General features: G+C 43.3%; 1 protein-coding gene and 1 long non-coding RNA gene across 10 annotated transcripts in view; one reads left to right on the top strand and one right to left on the bottom strand.

Annotated features, from left to right (window-relative positions):
• Positions 1 to 23,520, bottom strand: part of Sptbn1 (spectrin beta, non-erythrocytic 1) — a 169,598-nt gene that overhangs the window by 84,382 nt on the left and 61,696 nt on the right. Inside the window, exons 1-2 of one of the 5 annotated variants that reach the window (XM_031337783.1) lie at positions 13,901 to 13,990; positions 13,307 to 13,557 (exon numbers count right to left, since the gene is read on the bottom strand). The exons of 2 other annotated variants lie outside the window; for them this stretch is intronic. In XM_031337783.1, the coding sequence (XP_031193643.1) occupies positions 13,307 to 13,557; positions 13,901 to 13,911 (262 nt within the window). In that variant the 5' untranslated portion in view covers positions 13,912 to 13,990. Of the gene's footprint in view, positions 1 to 13,306; positions 13,869 to 13,900; positions 13,991 to 23,520 lie in introns of those variants that run through there. 2 more of the 5 variants (XM_031337779.1, XM_031337782.1) reach the window with 2 other exon arrangements.
• LOC116068370 lies at positions 13,945 to 23,514 on the top strand. 5 transcript variants are annotated; one of them, XR_004109565.1, is made up of 3 exons: positions 13,945 to 18,089; positions 20,607 to 20,935; positions 21,527 to 21,908. It is a non-coding gene; the product is annotated as an uncharacterized LOC116068370 (long non-coding RNA). The 5 variants fall into 5 exon arrangements; XR_004109564.1 differs by lacking the exon at positions 21,527 to 21,908 and adding an exon at positions 22,593 to 23,514 and having other exon boundaries at positions 13,946 to 18,089; XR_004109563.1 differs by adding an exon at positions 22,593 to 23,514 and having other exon boundaries at positions 14,039 to 18,089; positions 20,607 to 21,633.

Here is a 23,520-nt window from a genome sequence, read left to right as displayed (position 1 = left end):
TGTCTCAAGAGACCAACACAAATAACAGAACTGAATACGTAAACCTTGTACTTGGTAAATGTTACCACTGTCAACAGAACTAAGCCTTTTCCAACAGCAGGAACCTGAGCAACTGAGTTGGCCTTTGTCTTTCCTTCATTAAAAAATTTCTTGTTTTTTTTTTTTTTAAACAAATGTGTATTTTTCACAGAGGGTCAACACACAGGAATGGAGCTGATTCTCACAGCAACCTATGAAAAATGTTCTCTGCTCTGCAAGTGTGTGTAGTCCGCCTTCCCTCTTTCAGAGTACCTACTCAAATCCTCAACAAAACTTCCTTCTTGCCTCCTGACTTGTTGGTGAGCTTTTTGAAGGTAGAGAGACACTGTATCCCTGTGAGTCCAGCTGCCGAATGGAGCTGGAGACAGCGCTTCCATAAGCAGAATAATAATCAGAGAGTGAATCATCCTGCTCATTATTCTAATTACCAGGGCTCCTTATGCAAGAGTAGTTTTGTTTTCTTTTTAATGCAAGAAATCACTAGTCAAGTTACACCATAAATTCATACTAGAAGAGAAGAAAACATAAGATCATACATCAGCTTCTGAATTACCAAGAGATCTGAGTCTCACTTCCCTTTTCCTTAAATCCTGAGCAGACAACAGGGCTGGATCAATTCAGGAGCTCACAGGAAAAGGAGGTAAGAAAAGCCTGGTGTCAGCAGAAAGTGAAAGGGTCCCCATGGGTTTGGGGTGTGTGTGTGTGTTAAAGGCTGACCACAGATTCGCATCAGTTCCTGCAGCCTCTATTCCACCTGAGAGGTAAGCACAGAAGCCCATCACCCCACACTCCCCCCACTACTCCAGACTCCCTCCCTCAATTCTACTCCTTCTCCCCAAGGGAAGATGAATGAATTCACTACCTCAATAAAGACTACAATTATGCACAGTTGTGACCAAAAAGCCCCAAATAGGCCACAGTCAGGTCCACTGATAAAATGACTTTAAAAAGCAGTTTCCTGTACTTTAAGTGAAAAACAATTTAACTTTGAAATCATGTATTTACATAGGAAAAATACGACTATTTAGAAAATGGAGTAGGGACTGAGAAACACCAAGGACTAGAAAGCATTTTGGGGTCAAAATTATTAGAAGCAAGGCAAGTGTGTGCTTTAATGCGTTATTTACATTTCTGAGGCCTTGCCTTTGTTTGATCAGTGTGAGTCACCTGCCTGGCTTCCACACAAGTTATTACTCATGTTGCAGGCCCTGGGGCAAAGGCACATGTGCAGTGTAGAATGCTGGGTTTGCTTTACAGTAACACAACACACAAATGTGAATGGCTGCCATACCCAGGGAAATGGATCCAGTTTCACAGGATACACTATTGAACACTTGTTGCCATGAATCCAGATTATAAGCTTTTCAAGCATTACACTCAAAGGAAGAAAAGAGTCAATGGGAGTCATCTAATACCTAACTCTAGCAAATCATTTCTACCTATCCAAACTTTTATACTTATGTTTAGCTTCTTCTCTACTCTTTTTGTTTGTTTGTTTTGGTTTTGGTTTTTGGTTTTTTGGTTTTTTTGGTTTTTTTGAGACAGGGTTTCTCTGTGTAACCTTGGCTGTCCTGGAACTCACTCTGTAGACCAGGCTGGCCTCGAACTCAGAAATCCACCTGCCTCTGCCTCCCAAGTGCTGGGATCTTCTTTACTCTTAAAATTAAAATTCCACAGCACCTTGCAGTTCACAAGCAAAACCTAAACAGAGAGTTAAGGGCAGTGATCACTGGGATCATATCAAATTAAAAAGGCAAATAAGCTTAGCCCAGACCTTCCTAAAGCTGTACTTTGATTGCAGATTCATTCTTTCATTCAACAGTTCTGGGTTTGTTGGCACTGCCTGTCTTCTCAGGGGAAGGAAGGCAACCAGGAACTTTCTGTGTGTTACTGTTTTCCTTACTCCACCATCCCGCTGTGCTTGCTAGCTTTATGTCTACTTGATGCAAGCTAGCTAGCTTAATTCAGGAAGAGAGAACCTCAACTGAGAAAATGTCTGTACCGGACTAGCCTTGTGGGCAAGCCAGTGATGCCTGTTCATGACTGATGGTCCCGGGCTCTGTAAGAAAGGAGAATGAGCAAGCCACGGGGAAGCAAGCCAATTAAGCTGCACCCACTCCATGGCTTTCTATTTCAGTTCCTGCTTCTGCGTTCCTGTCCCTTTTTCCTTCATGTACCATAAGCTGAAATAAACACTGTCCCTCCATCAAGATGCTTTTGGTTACGGTGTTGTATCACAGCAACAGAAACTCTAAGACAGCCCCAAGATTCATGAAACACGTGCCAAGGGTAATCAAATAAGTAGGTTTCTAGTGCCCTTTAACAAGAATAGCCACCCCCCGCCCCAGCCCCACTGTTTCTCCAGGGAGTTCACAAATCTTTACCTAAACAATATCCAATATCCTCAGAACTAAGGGAGAGTCCCTGCATGTGGAATGTTCAGTGCTCTGGTAGACCAAGGCGAGGTTACAATATATTCAACTCAATCTCCATAAGCAGCCTAAGGGCTATTCTTTCCAGATGAGGAAATTAGGATAAAAGAAGTTACCAATGGAACCAGGATTGAAAGTTAGCTGTGGTGAACCCATAATGCATTTGCTTTCTAGCCTCCTCCAGCTTCTGAAGAGATAAAAGTCCTGGGCAGTTGTCCCCACCACTAAGACCAGGTTTGACACTCCTTCCATGGTTCCCCTGGCTACCAGCACACAGGTGGGAATTCAGCAGTTCTGTGCAGATAATACATAACCTCTTCTCTACTACCATGATAAATGTCTCCCTCAATACAAATGAAAGTACTAGGTTCAAGGACTAGAAACATAGTTAAATTCACATCTCAGGTATCACACACAGAAGCTAATGTCTTACAGTGACTCAGTGGAACTCACCAGTTCAATAAACTAAGAATTAAAAGAGGTACAAATAAAAATAAAGTCACCTTAAAGCAGTGGTTCTCAACTTGTGGGTTATAACCTCTTAGAAGGGATGGCGAGTCCTATCAGATATCTTGCATATCAGATATTTACATTACGGTTCATTATAGTAGCAAAATTAGTTAGAATGTAGCAACAAAATAATTTTATGGTTGGAGGAGTCACTACAACATGAGGAACTATATTAAAGGGTCACAGCATTAGGAAGGTTGAGAACCACTGCCTTCATGCTTCTTTTCCTGAAAAAAGAAAATTAATTTTAAAAATGACAATGCCACATATCTTTTAAGAGATTGTTTGGTCTTCTAGGATCTTAGGTGCATCATACCAATGCTTCCAAAATAATATCTACAGTTTGTACAGGACTTCAAGTTAAATACACATAATGCCCTTGAAACTGGTTTTTGTTCGAATGGCATCTAGCTACAAAACTCTACTATAAATGACCTCAAATAAGGCACAGTCTGTGCACTTTCCATCAGACAACAACAGAGCCTTGAGACTCTTTAAGGTTTCCTCACATTCTTCATGAATAGTGTGCCTTAGTGCTCCTCAAATTAACTCTCCACTTGCATCATTTCACATTAGAAAGGGACAATAAAGCCAGACACTTCACAGGGCTTTTGTAAATACAAGCCAGATAAAGACAGAATGTCTCCAGGATGCTGAGATTATTGTACTGCTGCATAAAAATCTTGTACCTACTGCAAACTGGTTAGGGGACACAGGCTAACAGCCCTGTGGAAGTCAGGCAGCATTCCTCGGGACACCTCTAACAAAGGTGGTTCTGAGAGATGGGGCTGGATGCTCTCTAGCTCTGGCAATAGCTGCTCTAGGAGTTTTTCATGAATTTGAGAGTAATCACCATGGTGACCTTGAATATACATCAAAACTCACCTGGCCCAAGAGGCTCATTAGCTTTATGTTCTTTCTAAATAAAAAAGTGCATGTTTCAGTTGAGTGCATTTCCAGGCAAGTTAAACACTCTCCTAACACACTGAAGGAAACCACACCCAGAAGTGGGGAGCGCTGTAGGGGTGGCGGTGGGGGAGGAGCTGGGTAGGGCTAGAAGTTGAGGCACTGTCTACCAAGCCTCCTTGATCACTTAGCTACCAGCTGAAATGATCACAGCTGCTGTGGGTTAGTTACCCAGAGCACTTACCTCAAGGACCATATAACCATGGGTTTCCACACAGAAGCTCATCTGATTCTTACATGAACACAGTATGCGTATTATCCCTATCCTACTTAGGGAAACACTAGGAGACTGTAAGTGCAGTTCTCAGGTTCACAAAGACAAGCTGGAAATGTACGCCAGGATTCACAGAAATAACTGTGAAAAGCTTAAGATATAATGTGAAGTAAAACATAAAAAGACACACTGAATTTATTTGATTATAATGCATATGTGGTATGAAGAGTACTGGAAAGTTAAATTTGCACACTGTCAAACTTCATGTAACTGTGCTTTCATTTTCATTTCTTCTGAGAATATAGTAATACTGATAGTATTATATATTAAACATGCTAGGGTAACAAAAAGGAGCAGCTAGAAATTTAATTCTGTCTTTTAGTCACCCCCAATCCTGCTTTTGAAAAACCATCAACAGGGCTGGCCAGATGGCTCTGCAGGTGAAGGCACCTGCCATAAGCCTCAATATCCCTGATACAGTAGAGGAAAATAGCTTATTCCTACAAGTTGTCCTATAATCTACATATGCATGCATACACACACACACACATTAAAAAAAATGTCAAGAAAACCATTCACCAGAGTCACTCAGTGACTCCCCTCCCACTAGGGAGAGTCTGCAGATGGATCAGTCAAAACTAAGGCTCACTTATCTCCTCCAGCCTTCTTTCTCCTAGAAGACAAAATCTGTGGTCGAAAAATAAAAAAAATGCAGGCAAAACATTTATACACATAAAGATAAGTCTTTTAAAAGTAGTTCAACAGTATTTAAAAGTCATTAAATTCTTCTCATTGGACATTGGAAGAATTTATAATTTTTTAAAAAACTTATCTTTTATATTATGTGTATGAATGTTTTACACACACACACACACACACACACACATACACACACACCCCAGATACATGCCTGGTACCTGAGGAATTCAGAAGGCGGTATCATATCTCCCAGGTCACCATGTGGGTGCTGAGAACTGAACTAAGGTCATCACAAGAGTGACAAGTGCTCCTGACTGCTGCTGGAACAATGTCTCCAGTTCCAAGAGCAATTGTGTAATTCTCCTCTAACACCAAGTGGGTAAGGAAGATGGAATTTTTAAAAATCTCATCTATTTCTTTAACTGCAGAATTTAAAACTTAAAAAAAAAGAAATCCCAGCCACATGATGCTAAGAACTAGCCAGTCATTTTTTATTAATCCTCTAATTTGACCAGGTATGGTCAAGCCTGTCTTTAATCCCAACACTTAGCAGACAGAGTGAGCAGATTTCTGTGAGTTTAAGGCCAGCCTGGCCTACAAGGGGAGTTCTACCAAGTCAGCCACCACTACATAGTGAGATCCATCCAATAAATTAATAAATTAATTAATTAATTAAATGCATACACTAGTTTCAAGAGTCCTTTAATCGGGGCTGGTGAGATGGCTCAGCGGGAAAGAGCACTGACTACTCTTCCGAAGGTCCTGAGTTCAAATCCCAGCAACCACATGGTGGCTCACAACCATCCATAATGAGATCTGAAGGCCTCTTCTGGTATGTCTGAAGATAGCTATAGTGTACTTACATATAACAATAAATAAATCTTTTAAAAAAAAGATTTTAATCTAAAAAATATTAAACTTTTAACTATTATACATTTGGTCAGACTACTTTTATAATTAAACAATATTGCAAAACAAACAAATCAAAAAATGTATGCATAACATGAACTATATGTAAAAGCACAAACTTCAAACCTCAGAGATCATAACCTTTACAGGGCTGTCTCTTCCTCTGTTCTTTGGAGGACCAAGGGGAAGGGACCATTTCCAAGACTGTTTCTTAAGCTTGAAGTTGCTTAAAACCCTCCTAAATAACTTGTTAAAATAGGGTTCTGACCCAGCAGGTAGGGAGTGGACCTGAATGACAGCATTTCTAGCAAATCTTAAATCACCTACAGACCACGTCCAACAAGAAGGTTCTCCAAGGTTCCTCATGCATTGGAGTAAGTCTAGCACCCCAGCAAATGCACTGAGGACTAGCTTCCTGCATCCTCTTTTCCATATCTTTCAAAACGAGGATCCTGTTCAGGAGCCAATAAATACCTTTAAAGTTAAACCTGGCTCAGCACCCCCCCCATCTTGTCTCTGTCTGTCCCCTCTCTGCACTCTAGGATTTAGCCATGCAAGAAGCTGACCTGGCTCAGCACCCCCCACCCCTCCCCCATCCAGTCTCTGACTGTCCCCTCTCACTCTGCACTCTAGGATTTAGCCATTCGGGAAGCTGCCTCACTTACTTTCATTTGTTGTTCAGCTCAGGCTATGCTGACTAACACATTTTCCAACCAGAAGACCAAAGCTCAGAGAAAAGCGCAATAAATTTGTGCTAATAACAAGAAATGAGTGTTTTGTTTTACAGTTAGTTTTACTTCACCTTTTTTTAAAAAATTAGGGTCCTTCTTGCTTTTATTTAAAGTATGCCATACTGGCCAAACTACAAAGCTTTCAGGTGGCAAGTTCTGTGTACTCATTAAATGGCTTAATGCTGTCAAATCTTTAATTAAACTAATCATGCAGCGTTAGAAACATGCCCTTATCTGTGATTTTCACCATTTTTTAATTTTTATGTTTTCATAGCTGGACCTTAATTATAAAGTTGTCAGGGAGGTGAGAGGAAAGGATCAGAATCTGAAAACTGCTGGCTTTCCAACTGTCTGGGCTGCTATTCTACACAAGTAGAGTTCCAGCGCAGCAGCCTCAAGGCTGGGAGATGCCCTTAACTGTATGTGGAGCTGTTGTTGACCACACCAGTTCCCACCACACAGTTCAAATCTAAACAACCCCTGACGTCAGAACAACACGGGATTCTTACAGCCCTGTGTACATTGGAGCTTTCTTTAAAGGAAACTTGAAAGAGTGTGGCATTTGCTGGCCAACACCACCCTAGTAAAGTAAACCCTGGAAGTTACTTTGAGAGGGATCGAAGGCCAGATTCTCAGATAAATCAGTGCAGGGTGTAGTCAGGCTCCACCCACCACATTTTCAAGCGGCAGAAATTTTTGTCTTGAGGTTAAATCTAATAGGTTATTTATTAGGCATATAGAGGTAAAGTGCCGAGCTGAACCATTCTCAGGGCTTATACATCCTGTTCCCCAGCCACCCACCCCTGTTATCTCAATGGAAGAACAGAGGTAACTGACCCCATATGGCACAGGCTCACAATTGTTATGTGGCTTAATTATAGCAGGATAGAGCCCACTCCTGGCTGGCTAAATGCCTTTTTCTTTATTATACAACTTTATTCTAAATAAATAACCCTCCAAGTTTTCACTTCTCAGTAAGAAACCAGACTTTTATGCCTGTCCTTACATGGAAGCAACTCGAGGAATACACAGAGACTACCTGGCAAGCTAGTTAAAAATACCTGTTGTTGGGACACACCAGAGTTCCAGACTCACTTAAGATAACTTAAGAAGGGAGTTTCTGTTTCTAGCACGTTCCCAAGATGTGTTGGTACTATTGGCTTAAGAGTCCTCATCGTGATAGTTTCAATTTAAAAACCTCTTCAAGTAACATAGCCCATGCTCCTAACAAATACTCAGTGGCTTCTCTGCATGAGATGGGCAGGTATGACGGGACCTGGCCTGATCTTTAGGCTCCTAGATGGAGGAAATAGAAGAGAAACAAACATTTAAACACTAAAGCTACAACAAAGAGCCATGTGTGAAAGCCACAGCAGAATGGTCAAGTACTCACTATCAGTTTACATTTTAGGGGAGGGAAACCAAATGGAGGTTTTGACTTTCATCTCCCTGGGAAAGACTGAGCTAAACTTCTAAATAATTCCTGGCTCATGAAGCAATTCCCAATCGAAGAAACCAAGAAGAGGCTGAGAATGATGAAAAACTCCTAAGACTCTGCAGAACAGTTTCCTCCCTATGGTCTGATTTTCAGAAGGAGGCAGGGCTCTTTAGGAAGCCACTGCAACACTCGGACCTTCCTAGGCATGAGACGTGTCAGAAAGCAGAAGCCTCCTCTCCTTGCTGACCTTTCCCTCTGAAGATACCGACTGCCTTGCTTGGCTGCATAACTGACCTGTAGGGGTCCTGCTCGGAGTCTTCTTAAACACTGCATTTAAGGACTGAAGAAGTCTGTGTTCCTTTGGCTGCCTGAACTGAAATCTGAGCAGCTCTCTGCACATACTAACTGCCCACGCTTTGCCCATACATTGATAGTAGGTACTACAGGAGAGTTGTCAAATTTGGATTTAGAAAAATCCTGAATTTAGATCAGTCAATATGACTGATCTAAAGATAATTACATGTGTCTTTATAAAAAGCAAGTGACTATCTGCCACACAGGATTACTGGTACTAAGGAAGTGCACATTTATTTGGAATTTACTAAATACTATCTCTCATGCTGAGTACTTTAAGAAAAATCTATTAAGCCAGATGATATACATTAAGGTTAAGTGCTATGAAAATAATTATAATTAGCATATCATTCAAAAACAGGGTTGAGTCACAAAGTTATTAGGATTTAATCCTGAGATGAAAGTGGTGAAAGGTTTTATTTGATTTGATGATTTGCCCACAAAGTTGTCTGAGGAACATAACAAAAACAAAACAATACAGCACATTTCATAAAATCCCTCAAATGTTCTCATATATAATCCTACCCCTAACCTTCCTACCAAAAAAGGAGGAAGAGGAGGAGGAGGAAGAGGAGGAAGAGGAGGAAGAGGATGAAGAGGAGGAGGAGTAAGAGGAGGAGGAGGCCATTTACTGCTGGAGGTGGCCTGTAGCTTTAGTAGAGGATTAGGGTTTGGGTCCCAGCACTCCCATGGCTCTTAATAACTAAGTTTTGTTCCAGAGGCTCCAACACTGTCTCTCTGGCTTCCATAGGCATTCCATACACGTGAGCCACATGCACTTACACACATACAAGAAAAAAGATAAAAATAGATATATTGGTCTAGAAAGCTGGGTCAGTGGTCAAGAGCACTTGCTGCTCTTGTAGAGGACCCAGGTTCAGTTCCTAACTGATCCCACACAGCTCACAGCCATCTCCAAGTACACAGTCCCAGGGGATCTGACACCCTCTACTGAAGTCTGAGGACACAAGGCACAATACACTGTGCAGACATACATGCAGGTAAAACACTCATTCACAAAATAAATTCATTTGTCTTTAAGACCTGAAGCATGGACTGTCTTCCCAGCAAGACGTAGACTTAGACATTTTCTTTCTCTAAGGCTAAAGAAATGAGGTAAGTCACACAACAAACCAAAAGTTTACTAAAAACTTAAGAATAAATGTTTTTCTGTGCCAGAGTGGTAGTGGCCCTTGCCTTTAATCCCAGCACTCAGGAGGTAGAGGCAGGTGGATCTCTGTGAGTTCAAGGCTAGCCTGGTCTAGAGAAAGTTACAGAATAGGCAGGGCTATGCAGAGAAAACTTGTTTTGAAAAGACAAAGATATAAGTGTTCTTTTTGAATCATGGGTATAAAATCAGCACTATTCTTTCTCCAAGAGCTAAGAAATTAAAATAGCCAAGCATGGTGGTAGGCACCTAAAATCCCAACATTTTGAAAAGAACGAGGAATTTAAGACCAGACTCAATTACATAGTGAGTTTGAGACAAACTTAGATTATATGAGTCCCTGTCTCAAAAATGGTGGTTCAGTAGTAGAAAAGGGAGACAGGGAATTAAGGGCTGGTAAGATAGCTCAATCTGTAAAAGAACTTACTGAGCAAGACTGGTGAACTTAGTTCAATGCTCAGGACCCATAGAAAGTTTGAAGGAGGTATCCAACTCCACAGAGCTGTTCTCTAACCTCCATACATGCCACATACATATACAGTATAAGTAAATAAATTATTAATTTTTATAGTTAAGAGGCTGAAAAGGCAGCTTAATGGTTTCAGTGCTTGCTACTCTTTCAGAATACTGGAGTACAGTTCCCAGCTATCACACTGGGTGGGGACAACAATCTGTAACCTCTAGGGCATATGATGCTTTCTTCTCTCTTCCAAGGGAACACACACACACACACACACACACACACAATTAGAAAGCACCTCAGCATGTATTAAGCATGGAAATGAACTCCTTTGGCCTGAAATTCACTATTCTAGAGCAAACTCATCCAGCCAGAAGCTGCAGCAAGAGCTTCTCCAGAAAAGTGCTAACCATAAAGTAAGCTGCTACGATTAAACAAACAAACAAACAAACAAACCTATTTTGATGCTTTTCCTCTAGATTCTGCTTTGCTATCTCTCACTGGTACAGCCAATCAGGGCTCTGGGCTGAAAGGAAGGAAAGTGAAAGGGGCCAGGCTAGAGATGAGGACTACCTGTCTACAGGTGTGACTGCAGTGAAAGAGTTGGAAGAGGAAGGCCACACAGTATAGGACCATTTGCAAAAGTCCTGAATGCCAAGCTCAAGAGTGTGTAATTTTTTATATACAATAAGCATAAGAGAACACAGTGGGAGACTAACAAGGCAGAGGACTCTCCCACAGGACTAAGCAGGCAGATGTCAAACTACAGGGAAGGTATCGTGAACTCCCGTAACTAGTTTTCTAAGCAGGAAGATGAATTCAGTTGTTTCAACTTTCTTCCCTTATCTTAAAGAAAAAAAAAAGCAACAACAGAAAATGAATCCACCTTTATAAGACAGTGGCTGACCTATAGAAATTTGACAGGTGGAAAAAGAAAGCTATGTACTAGTTGGCGAAGGTCAGAGTGCAGAGACCCTGACCGCTCTTATGCCATGAATGTAGGAGTGATTAAAACAAACAAACCAGTATCTCTCAGTTCCTTAAGCCAATGAGATTCCCCCCACCCCCATTTACTCACTGGCCCATAAATCTCTACACACTATGTTATCTAAACAGACCAGGTTCCTCTTGATATCAGACTTCGCTCAGCTGCTAGAAAAGCAAACCCCAATCAACTGCATCCAGCAAAAAATATAGTAACATGCTTCCATGAAGTGAAAGCCCTTCCCAGACATATATACCAAGTATATAAATTTATATGGGGGCATTAAAAAAATCAACAGAACTAAGAAGCATGCATAAAATTATATCAGCACATAGAATTTATCTTATCAAAAATAACAATTACAGGAATTACAAGTATCAGAACACCACACTAGGGGTCAGGAGCTGAGAAAGGTTTTTATAAAAACTCTCATACTGTTTATAAACCTCAATCAGTTTTCCTTCTAACTAGGACACTGTCGGAAGTTAGTGACCCTAGTATGATCCACCCTATTTGAAAGTTAATTTACCCTTTCTCAGTTCCTCAACACAGGTGGTTTTCTGCTACAGAAATACCAACAGTAAACTTATGCAACTCAAAACCACAGTATTTAAAAATAAGAACATTATCTGGAGCTACAACAAGTGACCAAGTTTACTTCTAAAAATTTGGTATATTTACTACCCAACTTAATCCCCACCATTTTTTAATGAGATTTCCTTGAGGAAAAAGCAAGTGGACTAAAATAGAGGGCATTCAAGTGATTTTTTTAAAAAACATTTCCTTGTCCAAAGAGGACAGTTAAGACACTTCCTGTGCTATGCTCCACCCTGCCAGTGAGCAGTTTACAACTACACTTAACCCTTTTAGAGTAACAGCCTTTTGTTATGGGTGGGTCTGACTGCATTCCACACACATACTTTTTATACTTTCTACTGTGTGATGGTTTTTACTGAAACTACACAGCATGGACAGGCTAGAAACAGAAACTGATGAGTTTTCTGACTGAATCCTGTAAGTGCTTCTCTTCAGAGAGCCCAGGCCAAGGGGGAAGGGGGCATTCTGAGTTCTTCTGACTCTAGAAGTGTAGGGCTCCTCAAAGACGGAGAACATGGTCTCTTCTCTATTGCGCTACTTGCAGGCTCACTCACCTAAGTTTTCAAGAAAGCAAATTCCACCTTCAATGACTCAGAGATGCCACTAAAGACTCAGTTGATCTCCTAGGGCTAATGACCCACCTCTTAGCCGGCTGCTGAAAGAATGCAGCAACATCTAGCAAATGTTTAAAAATCACATCCTGTTCTGCCTCACTTTCCAAAACAAGTCAATGTTGTCAAAATACTTTACAAGGAAAAGCAAATCAATGAATGAAAGGTGTCACCCCTCCCCGAAGAAGAAAAACATACTAGGACCAAGGCGATTCCTTCCAAACCTCCTCATTGAGGTCGCCGCAGTTAAAACAAGAGACGCACAGTCTTTGGAGATACCCTTTACAGTACTAGAGCTACTCCTACCTATTACCACATTCTATAGGTGCAAGCTCTAGTTTCAGCTACAGACCTTTATTTTTTTACTCACATTTCGGCTGAGTCCCTGACCAAGGCCTGCTGACTGGTCAGAGACAGCCCAGGGCTACAAGCAGAAAGGGCGCACTACTGCTCCAGAACCTGCTCTCCAGAAAAACATGTGCAGCAAAGTACTGGATGCATGAAATCTTGGAGCCTGGCACAGACTCTAGAAAATGCCCCTTAAGCGATCCAACTAATCCTACCCATAGCCCTGGAATGACAAGTGGCTTTTATTATAAATTACACAGCCCACCAAATTAATGGGAAAATGGCCCTCCAACACAATACATCAAGAGTTAAAATTAGGCTTAGTAACTAAAACTAATTTACCAAGGACTTAGGAACAGAAAGACCACTTCCTCCTCCCCTTTGCTATTGTTCTATTGGACTGGGTCTGGAGCAGTGTACTTTACACCTTTAAGTGCTCCCAGAGGTAAGAGGCTGGGGGCTGGGAGTTAAGGAGGCGGACTGAAACTAAAAGCATACGAATGGATCTATTAACATTAACCTCCTAACATCCCTAATGGTGTGTGCTTCTGTGTGTGTGTGTGTGTGTGTGTGTGTGTGTATGTGTGTACACAACAGGAAGTAGGATACCTGACAACTAGAGCCTAGAACCAAAAGGTACAAATGGTGGCTAATCTAGAGCCTGGAGTAGTGTGAGCAACTGCCTCCTTTAATGCCTTAATTAGGTGCTCACAGTCAACCTGGGGCCGAGTGGCTGCTATCTTCACCAGGGTTGTGTACCGTATGGCAAAAAATAAAGCTTCAAAAAGTACCAGGATTCTGTCGGAATACCCGTAAACAGGCCTGGCCCTTGGCAGGGGACTTACCTTGGAGCTGTTTGAATCTCCCTTCCAGTTGGTTGTAGTTGTAAGGCACCTGCCCGGTGTAGGCCGGCGACAGTGGCCCTGAAATGCTGGATGTCCTCTGCAATTCCATTATGCCCGACCTAAGGCCCAGGCCGGCTGCACCGTAGGAATCCCGCTTCAGCCCCCTCCTACCCCCATCCAACTCCAAGCAGCTTCCGCGCGGCTCCGCTCCCGCCCAGGCGAAAGGGCTGGACCTCAAGCCAGTAGCATTCCTGTCGGTCGGAAATAGGTGCAGGGTGATCTGATAGGAAGTTGGCTACAGAGTCCACCTTAGCCTGGTGGAGTTACCACCCCGGCATCTAATCCCCTGTGGATTTCCTTCCTTGTGTGGCCCTTGCCTGGAAGCTAGAAATAAATTACCCGGGAGGGAGGAGGGAAGGAGGGAAAGGAGGGAGGAGGCAGGATTCTACTGGAAAATATTTTAAATATGGCCAACCCTAAGCACGCTGCGCTCCTGCTCGCAGAGCAGCGCACACCTCCCGCCCGCCGGCCGGCCCGCCCGCTGCCGGTTTGTAATTTAATCGGGAGCTGCGGTGAGCAGCGCGGTGATGTCACCTGATTAGCATAACAGCATTGTGGAGGAAACGCAGGCCGAACCGAGCGGAAGGGCGCACACAGGCCAACCTTGCAGACCCTGACCCGCGCGCGGTCAGGCCCCACAAAGCTGCTGGAATTACAACGTTCAGTTGAGCGGCCCCGCCTAACAGAAAAGTCTCCGATTACGATTACTATCACTCGGAAAGGGGTGCAGGGACCAGAGGCGGGTCTGAGCCCCGCAGACCAAGCCGCCTTGAACCTGAGGCGCAGGCAAGCCACTGCGCGGGCGCCAACTGCAAGCACAGCCCAACCCGGCGCCACCTTAAGTCAAACAAAGTCAATCTAGGCAACCTGCAGGGTACAGCCCACAGAAACGAAACCACAACGAGGCCCTCTGAAGAACCTTCTCAGCAGACTTTCTGCCATTACTGCTTTTCTGAGGTGATGCAGTTAGTAAATCCACGAAAGGAAGATTTATCAGAGTACCGTGGTGCAAGACATTGTGGGAGGAAGGTACACAGGTAAACACTACCCCAGGATCCCTGGTCTTGAGAGCTTTACATTCCTGCGGGAGAGAACAGCAATCACCTTCAAAACTTACTTTGATTTGTTTATTGATGCCTCTCAAGTTTTGGTTCTCTCCAATTGCTACTCTCACCTACTTCTACCAAAAAGAAATCCTCTATAGAAAATGACAATGACCAAAATATATCCGTGGGAAATAATTGACCCTAGTCCTATCCTCTTCCTACTTTTCCCCTCATTACAACTGGCAGGTCTGTAATAAACTTGGCACTTCCAGCTTGGAACCCTGCAACCATCACTAGAGAAGGTAATTTCAGCGTGGTAATACTCAGGTCTGTGGAGACAGGAAGAATAATCAGTGAGGCTAACCTGGTCTGTACATTACAAATTCCAGATCACCAGCTCTATACTGCAAGGTTCTAATTAAAAATCTCCTTCCCAAAGGACTCCAGGCCAGGGCCAGGGACAACGGCAAAGACTGTTAGCTGTTCATCCCTCAACAATCTCAGCTCCTGTTTGCCACACAGCTGTGTTTCTAATGTCTACATTGTCAATTTTTGGCTCCCAAGTCAGACCCAACCAAAAGACATTTTTACATCCAAGACATAGAATATGTAGAATATATTCTAAAGCCCTCCTGTCTCGGCCAATGGTAACTGAAGCTAGTGAGACCATGAAATACTAGGTCTTAGAAGACACACATTAGGATTCTCAAAACCTAATTTTGGAGACAGCCAAGCAAGCTTCCTCATTACACGGTCTTAATAAGAAAGCCTTGACTCTCAACCTTGGCTGTTAATACTGAGAAATAATACCTATCTCTACAAAACCACTAAAGTTAGATGTGAAAGTACTCATAGTGTTCCAAGCTCACCTCTCCTTATACTCTGTCTCCCATCACAATAAGACTACAAAGTATAATGGGACATTATTTCAAAAGGGGATCTTTTTAACAGACCCTACTTCACTGTTAAATATGCCAATGATGTGGTGAGTCCATCTCTGAGTGTCCAGCTATATAGCACACAAAATAAGATTGCAAAGTGATCTACCATCCAACAATGTTTTTGGTTTTGTTTTGTTTTTTAATTTTTACGCCATTCAGTTATCATCCTTTTCAGCTCTCGTTAGTATGGGAATATATATTAAACAAGCTTTCTAATTAGTCAGATTCCATACAGTGTAATGGAAAGATAAGAACTAGTGTAGCCACACTCAAACCTTAAAAGCATAGACTGAAAAACCATAGAGTGAAATCACTGAGGCTGAAGAAGGGTTTAAACCCACAGAGTCATCCATTTGGTGGCATGGGGGCCAAAGAAAAAATGAGAGACAACTCTGAAGGTCCACTCAGAGCTGAAGATCTAACTCAGTAGCTGGGGAAAAGTAGAGTACAGCCAGTTTGGACGGTATTTACTGCACACACGCTGTTTTAGAGGATTGGAAGAAAACTACAGAGTTCCTAGACAAAGGTTATAGGACAAATTACAGGCAAACAGTCAAATACTCAGAAAACACAAAGATTTCAGAGAACAAGGAGGCCACACCTAGCGAGGAAGGGTCAGTGGGGAGAACCCTAGGAAACGCTGACATCTGGACTGGCTCCTGAAACACAGACAGCCAGCATGCTAGAGAGAAGATGAAGCTTCCTCACCTAACTGCCAAAGGAACAGAACAGGCAATGGGACTGGCTAGCTGCATCACAAAGGAACTGCCATTGTGGGAGAAGAGCATGAAAACAAGCTAGAATCAAGCATGGGCTTGGAAAATTAAGAGTCAGAGGAGAAGAAAAGAGACTGCTCTGGGCTTTAGCAGTGAATAACCTGGCAGATAGGAGACACTGAAGGCAGCAAGACACCTGAGCGATTACTGCGACTGTCCAGGTCAAAGGGCCCATTAGGGTGTGGCAATAGGACTAGAAAGGAATGGACTGATGTAAGAATTCACCTGCAGAACCCGTTACTAATCAAATACGAGACATTCAAAGGATAGTCAAGGAAGATTGGCGTTAGAGCTGGCTGGGGGGTATGATAAAGGAATGATGAGCATCCTCTTCTGACAGGCCAACTCTCTTGTCACCTGCAACACCAGGTGACACATCCATAGTGGTCAGGAATGAAGTAGACGTCAAAGCTGAAGACTGACTCTGGAGCACGAGGGCAAGAGTGGATTTAGTGGAGTAACATCTAGGAAGGGAGGAATAAGGCAAGAAGCTAAGCAGGGATCTGGGGAAGATAGGGCCTTGGGAAAGAAAACAGATGACTGTAGGTATAGCTAAGGGGTACTAGAACTTACCCACAAGACAGCCAAAACTGAAGAGAAAAACAACCAGGGAATGAAAATGCAATAAAGAAGGGACATACCCAAGGAGGAATAGAGACGGACAGCATCAAATGCTGCAAAAGGGATGTAAGGAAGCCAGTATGCCAGGGGTGGATTAGAGCAACGGGTCCAAACCAGCAGAAGCTAGGTTACCCGGATGAACAGAGAAGGGGTGATGGAGACATGTGAATGGAGCCAGGAGAAGAGATTCTGAGTAGGGCCCAGTCAAGCCTGATGTCTATGCTCACGTTTCAGCTAGTCTGAGTTGGCACAGGTAGGAAGGGAAAGGTGAATGAATAGCTCAAGGTTGAGCCATCAGCCTTAGCCAAGAGGAGGCACACCCTTGGTCAGGGAAAGGATGAAGGTGGTCTGAATAAAACAAAAGGCCCCAGAGTCTCACCCTCAGTCTTACTTATAGTTAACTTAGAATTAGAATCTCCAAGACCCTAACCAGTTGCAGGAAAATGTGCATGTCCATGAGAGTGTTAAAAGAGAGTTTTCAGCGTGTTTAACCAGCTTTCTGTAGTAACAGATTGTGCAATTTTAATTTATCCCATTTTTTTTCTCATCTAAAAACTGCCATTGCTCACCCTGGTAGGAGGCTAACTCTGATAAATAGTTGTGCCTGCCTTCTCACTGCAGTCAGATTCCAGGATGAAATACAGACAGACATGGCTGGCCTTGCCATGCCATGAGCTACAGGAACAAAACAACTGAAGCCAATACAAGCTGCACCTGTGATAAAAGATACAACCAGATTCCTGGAGTGAACTGTAGACAGAAGCAATTAGAAGCAACAGGGCACGGTAGAAGGACAGAACATTTGGTGCATAGATTCATCCTAATATCCAAGTGCCATCAAGAAACTTCGTAATTTTGTGTATTGGCTTCTGACTTTCTCAGGGCCTTGTGGTCCTTGTCCATAAACCAAACAGGTTGGAATCTATAGTTGTAAAAATTTCCATATATCCTAAAATAATTCATCTGTGATATGAATGCCCCAAGCTTGGGTTTCATTTGTTATAACTTTACTCTCAATTACCAGTCTTCACCTACCATTGTATGTGAATGGTTATTGTGGTGGTTTAAATGAGAACAGCCTCAATAGGCTCATAGATTTGAATGCTTGGTCCTCAGCTGGTAGAACTGCTTGGGAAGGATTATGAGGTGTGGCTTGCTGGAAGGAGTATGACACTAGAGGCAGGCTTTCAAAAACCCAAGCCACTCTAGTTACATCTATCTCTATGCCTTGTGCTTGTGGATCAGATGTGAGCTCCAGCTACTGTTCCAGTGCCCTGCCTGCCTACCTGCTGCCGCGTTCCCTCCCACCATGATGGTTATGGATTCACCCTCTAGAACTGTAAGCTCCAACACACTCTTTCTTCTCTATGTTTCCTTGGTCATGGTGTTTCTTCATAACAATAAAAAAGCAATGAAGATGGTAATAAAGTCACCATCATACATACAGAATACAGTAAGTTCTCATTGGCTACGGTGTGATACTTGCCTTTAATATAGCACTAAGGAAATGGAGGCAAGTGGATTTCTGAGAGGCTGGGGCCATCCTGGTCTACACAGAGTTCCAGATCAGCCAAGTTGACATAGTGAGATCCTTGTCTCAAAAACTGAAAATAAGTTTCACATAAATTTTCTCAAGTGACTAGCCCTATGATGCTGTCTCAAGTTTTCATACAAGGCATGTGCTTTCCTTACCCACGGCTGTAGAGCTGGTGAGTAGCAGAACCATCTGGTTCATCCCCAAACTGACCAAGTCCAGTATGCTCTCCAGAGCTTCATTTCCCCAGTATTCTTAGAGTCTATTTAGTCTGCTAAGCAATGATTTTAAAGCTTTTTAGAAAAGCCAGAAGACTCTATCAAGGTAAGCTTAAAATTCATGCAGTTCTACATCAAACCTCCAATATCATCCTTTAGGTCTGAACTAGACACATTCTTTACTAGTTCACACAAAACTTGCTACTTTGGGAGCTCTGGTGTGAATGGTTTGTTGAGTTTTATTTGGTTTTGTTCCTCTTTTCATACACAGTGTATCTGCACTCTAATAGGATTCTACAGGATTTAGCATGTGGACTGTGAATGAGAATACATGGGGGGTGGGGTTGCAGGGGAGCTTAAGCCTCTGTCCTCAGGGCCATTATGCTGCCTTGGTTTGGGGAGATGAATGACTTTCTTGCATTATAGCAAGCATGAAAAGGGTAAGCTTTGGATGCTCATTTCCAGAAAACCCAAACATTCACAAGACTGAAGATGTCCAGGAAAGGATGTTGAAAATGCATTTGTACACATCTCACACCAGGATGTAGAAAAGCAAGCCCAGAGCTGGGAAGCAATGGGAAGAGACTTCACACAAACAGTTGCTGAGAGATTGGTGGCACTGCTCTGTGCAGATTTGCCTTTCAGTCCTTCCCTTTCTTCCTTTCTTCTTTCTTAAAGGCAGGGCTGTACTGTAGCCTAGGCTGACCTGGAATTTAGTGATCCACCTGCTTCAGCCTCCTGAGTGCTAGGATTTCAGGTGTGAGGCACTACTCCTAGCTGCTTTCCACTCCTCATTGCTGTCAAATCCCTGTGACAGATAATCACAGACAATTCCTTGGAGCACTTCTTTTCAATACACAGGAACATTATTACTGAAATTCCCCCCTCCCCTGCTGCATCTATACACTAGGACTGCTGTACATACCTTTCTGCCTTGTCCAGGTTCTTGATACCTTACCCCTCCTGGCCGACTTACTCCATTAAGCAGTCACACAGTTCAGTCCCCACACAGTTCAGTCCCCACCTCTGCTTAACTCCCCCATTAGGAAACCCACACTCAAAAATCTTCCTTCAGGGACAGGCAAGATGGCTCAGCAGGTAACAGTGAGAGCCTGTTTCCAAGCTTAAAGACTTGCATTCAGTATCAGGGACCCACGTTTGCGAAAGAGACAACCAACGCCTTGAAGTTGTCCTCTGACTCCAATATGTGTGCTCAAACACACACTAGTTAAAATCTTTGAGTTACAAAACCGTAACTCATAAAGCATGAACACCATCATACAGACTATGAAGCAAGTTACAAGAGGGCCATGTTTCTCGGGGGCCAGGATGCCATATCTATACTTCATGACCCGTAGCGATTGCTAGCTCTACTGCTTAGAGGAGTAAGCATTCTCACTCGCTCATATTCCTCCCACCTGCTTCATACACATACAGAAGCAAAATCATCTAGTCATACAGCAGACCCTAAAATACCAGAGCAGAACAAACCTAGTTCATCCCATTTGTCTGTCTGTCTGGTTCACGTGATCCTTTCAGAACTGAATACACAGCATCTGACATTAATGCCACTAAGCAAACCAGTTAGGTTACACTATTAAGAAGCAGCCAAGGTCCTGGGTAAGGACTGCTGGTTACTGAGCCTTCTACCCTAGCCAAACTTATCCATGTCATCTGTCATCTACTCAGGCAAGTCTTCCTTATATAGGCAAGAGAACACCCCAGTCCAGAGGCCCTGCCTTTGGCAAATAGGTGTTGCTAAGCTAGTGAATATATTGCCAGTTGGCTTGGGACCTGGGCCCCTCCCCTCCAGGTACTCTGCAAAGGGAGACTGTCTGAGGAATGTAAGACAGGCCAGGCCTGCTGTTGCCCTGAGTTTTGGTTGTGCTTTTGACCTCCAAAACAGAGGGGGAAAGGCCGATGCACACTGGTATGCAGAGCTCCGGGGCTTCCGTTTTAGGAGGGATTCATGGGACAGGAGAACACACTGTTCCTGGGTAGCATAGCTCGAGGAAAGCAAACGGGAAAGGCAGGATGCAAATCTGTTCTTCGTAAAAGTTAATATTCTGACCTTGCCCTCAGGTTCCACTTTTATCTCTTCTAGGGACTATGAAGAGAAAAGATGAAGAAACCGCATTAAACAGGCACCTGGAAAGAGGGGAGTGTGACAGGGGCCTTACCATGGAGCCAGGCTTTGTCTCCTAACAGCCAGAGCTAACCCATCCATTCTACCAGCCCTGCCCACCTCACCACCGCACCAACACTTTCTCCTCTGTTGACAGGCACACTCTTCCAAGGGTAGAAGTGTGGGAGATGCAAACACCAGCAAGCAGTGATGGGTCCGCAGCAGAGACAGCGAGAGCTACAGGAGGCACCACTTCAAGTGGATCTACACCCAGATTGGGCCTTTCTGCTGGGAAAGAGCTAAGCAGAGTGTGTGTGCATGCCTTCCTGACACAACTACTCTGTTTCTATGCGATTTTAATGTCTTTTCTAACCAAGTCTCTGTCAACGTGTCACACTAACATGAGAATTTGAGTTTCTGTTTATTAACAAGAAGTAGGAGGTACTATCTCTTGCTCTTTGAAAACAGACCCAATTGCAGGGACAGGGAACGTATGTAGCCCTGGCATGTTAGCATGTGCAATGTCTTTAGGATGCAGTCATTTCTTCCTGCACCTGAGCGTCTGATGATTTCTCAGTGAGATAGCACAGCCTCCTCCCACAGGACCTTGATATGCAGACACTCACTGCGTCCAGGCTCTAAATAATTCAAGGATGGCTCTGTCACTCAGGAGCACCAAGGCCCACCAGCTGCTTGTGTGGTGGGAGCCAGGCTCTATGTTTAAATACTATCAGGTACCTCTGAGACCACTTCTAGAAAATACTATAATCCTCTTTATTTTCTCTTACTTTAAGCAACATAATTTCCAGTTTGAAAGAGGATAGGTTCTCAAGTAAATGAGTAGGGAGAGAGTGGCTTCCTTAAACAAGTAGATGGTCACGGTATCCTTCCCGACTCAGGATTCCGGGATGACACAGCAGAGCAGCAGACACAGCCTGCCTTCCTCCAGCCTGCCTCGAGCTTTCCAGATCTGATCCTGGGATTCCTTCTCCTCTCAGTCTATAATGTAATGATCCTTCCTTAAATAACAGCTCAAAACTATAATCCATAGATGTATAACCTACAGCTGCCCCTCCTCCAGGAAGGCTTCCCAGATTACAGCAGCTATGCTAACAGCTTCTTCCTTCTCAGAAAGCCTACACTAGAAGCACCAGCCACCTCTCTGGCACTTGTCACAGTCTTAGATTATTATTTATCTCCTCTTGTGTACCAGTCTTGTCTACTTAGTTGAAATAATGGAATTGCACCACTTATAAGATCCAAGGAAAGTAAAATGTGAACTCTATTCTCAGCTTTTTGACACTGGCTGTGTAATCCTGAGCTGGACTCTTAGCCTGCCCAATACTTCTCCTAATACCAAAAGATCTGAAAAAGAAAAATCTCTGGTCTCTGGGACTGTATCTTAAGCTGTTTTAGAACACTTACGTCACATTAGTATTAAGACGCGTTAAATAACATTCTCCACATTATTTCCTACTCCAGTAAGTAAGCAGTTACCCAGAACCATGTAGCTCTTTGAGAAGTCTCAATGGGGATAGGGCAATCAATGGTTCTGTGGTGGAGCTAGCCCCACAAGGTAAATGCAGAGCCTGTTCTACTTTGGATCACACGCTGGTCCACACCTCAGGCCTTCACATTTAGATGACAGAACTCTTAAGATGTCAGAGGTTCCTTTTCAAAGCCCACAATCTAAGCTAAACATGTCATCTACAGATTATAAAAATGAGGTGAGATACAAGCTTTTACATGAAGATACAAACTAAGTTACTGGCATACTGAAGGTTGGGAAGCAGGCCTTCCGGTTCCTGTTGTCGCTTTCACATGCCCAGCACAGTCTGGGAAGTACAGGAAGCTGAGGACAAAGGAAGGGGCAGGCATTTCTCACAGAAATCCATCAGCAAGGTAGGCCCAGGACCTGAAATTCTAGAAAGCTCTTCATAATCCTCTCTCCCATCTACCTTCCAGAATCCAACACCAGCAGAGAAGCAACCAACTAAATAACAGAGGACTGATAATCTTTGTGTCCCTTTCTGCTGAACTTGAACTAGCTCAAAGAATTGAGACCTAGACTACTACACTGTCCGTTTCCATCTCCGCATGCTGAGCAGAGCTGAGAACACAGGTCCCTAACAGACCCTACTGTTCAAAGACCCCTTTGATCAATTCTCTAGACTGACCTGACCTTGCCTGCATTGTTCTTAGGAAGTCCCGAGGGAAATTGCCTCTTAAATTACCATCTACTCACAAAAACATGATTCGAAACCATAACATTACCTTTCTATTACTGACAGGGTCTCAAGTAGCAAAGGCTAGCTTAAAGCTCATTGTGTAGTTGAGGATGACCCAGAAGTTCTGATCCTCCTGTTCTCAACTCCAAGTGGTAAGATTACTGGCATGAGCAGTCACTTCCAGTTTGTGATACTGAGGGTCCAGCTTATGGCTTTGGGCATGTCAGGAAAGCACTGGTCTACACCCCAGCCTCCCTTTATACCCTTATATAAAATATCTTATAAAAGCTCCAGTAAAGGATGTGCAGGACCCCGGAACTTGTTTAAACCAGTGGAGACAGGTAAATGATCTCAGGACATGAAAATAATACGAAGTTCTTCAAAACTCTAACCCAGAGCCACCACATGGTACAGAAATTCCATGTCTGGGAAATAACGCAGAGGCTCAAACATGACGTTTACACATCCTGCTTATTGCAACATTCAACAAAGCGGTCAAGAAATGGGATTGAACCCAATATATCACTGTAAGAACAGATGGAGGAAATCTGCAAGCAGGGGACCTCAGTTCTATTCTCAGAGCCTACATTAAAAGCAAGCAAAGTGGTGGTGCGGACTTGTCATCCTAGCCCTGGAGAGTTGAGCAAAGTGGTGGTGCGGACTTG

This window comes from Mastomys coucha, unplaced genomic scaffold, assembly GCF_008632895.1.
Source record: "Mastomys coucha isolate ucsf_1 unplaced genomic scaffold, UCSF_Mcou_1 pScaffold22, whole genome shotgun sequence".
NCBI lineage: Eukaryota > Metazoa > Chordata > Mammalia > Rodentia > Muridae > Mastomys > Mastomys coucha.
The sequence above is the reverse complement of the archived record's forward strand: the minus strand, read 5'-3'. Positions and strand labels throughout refer to the sequence as shown.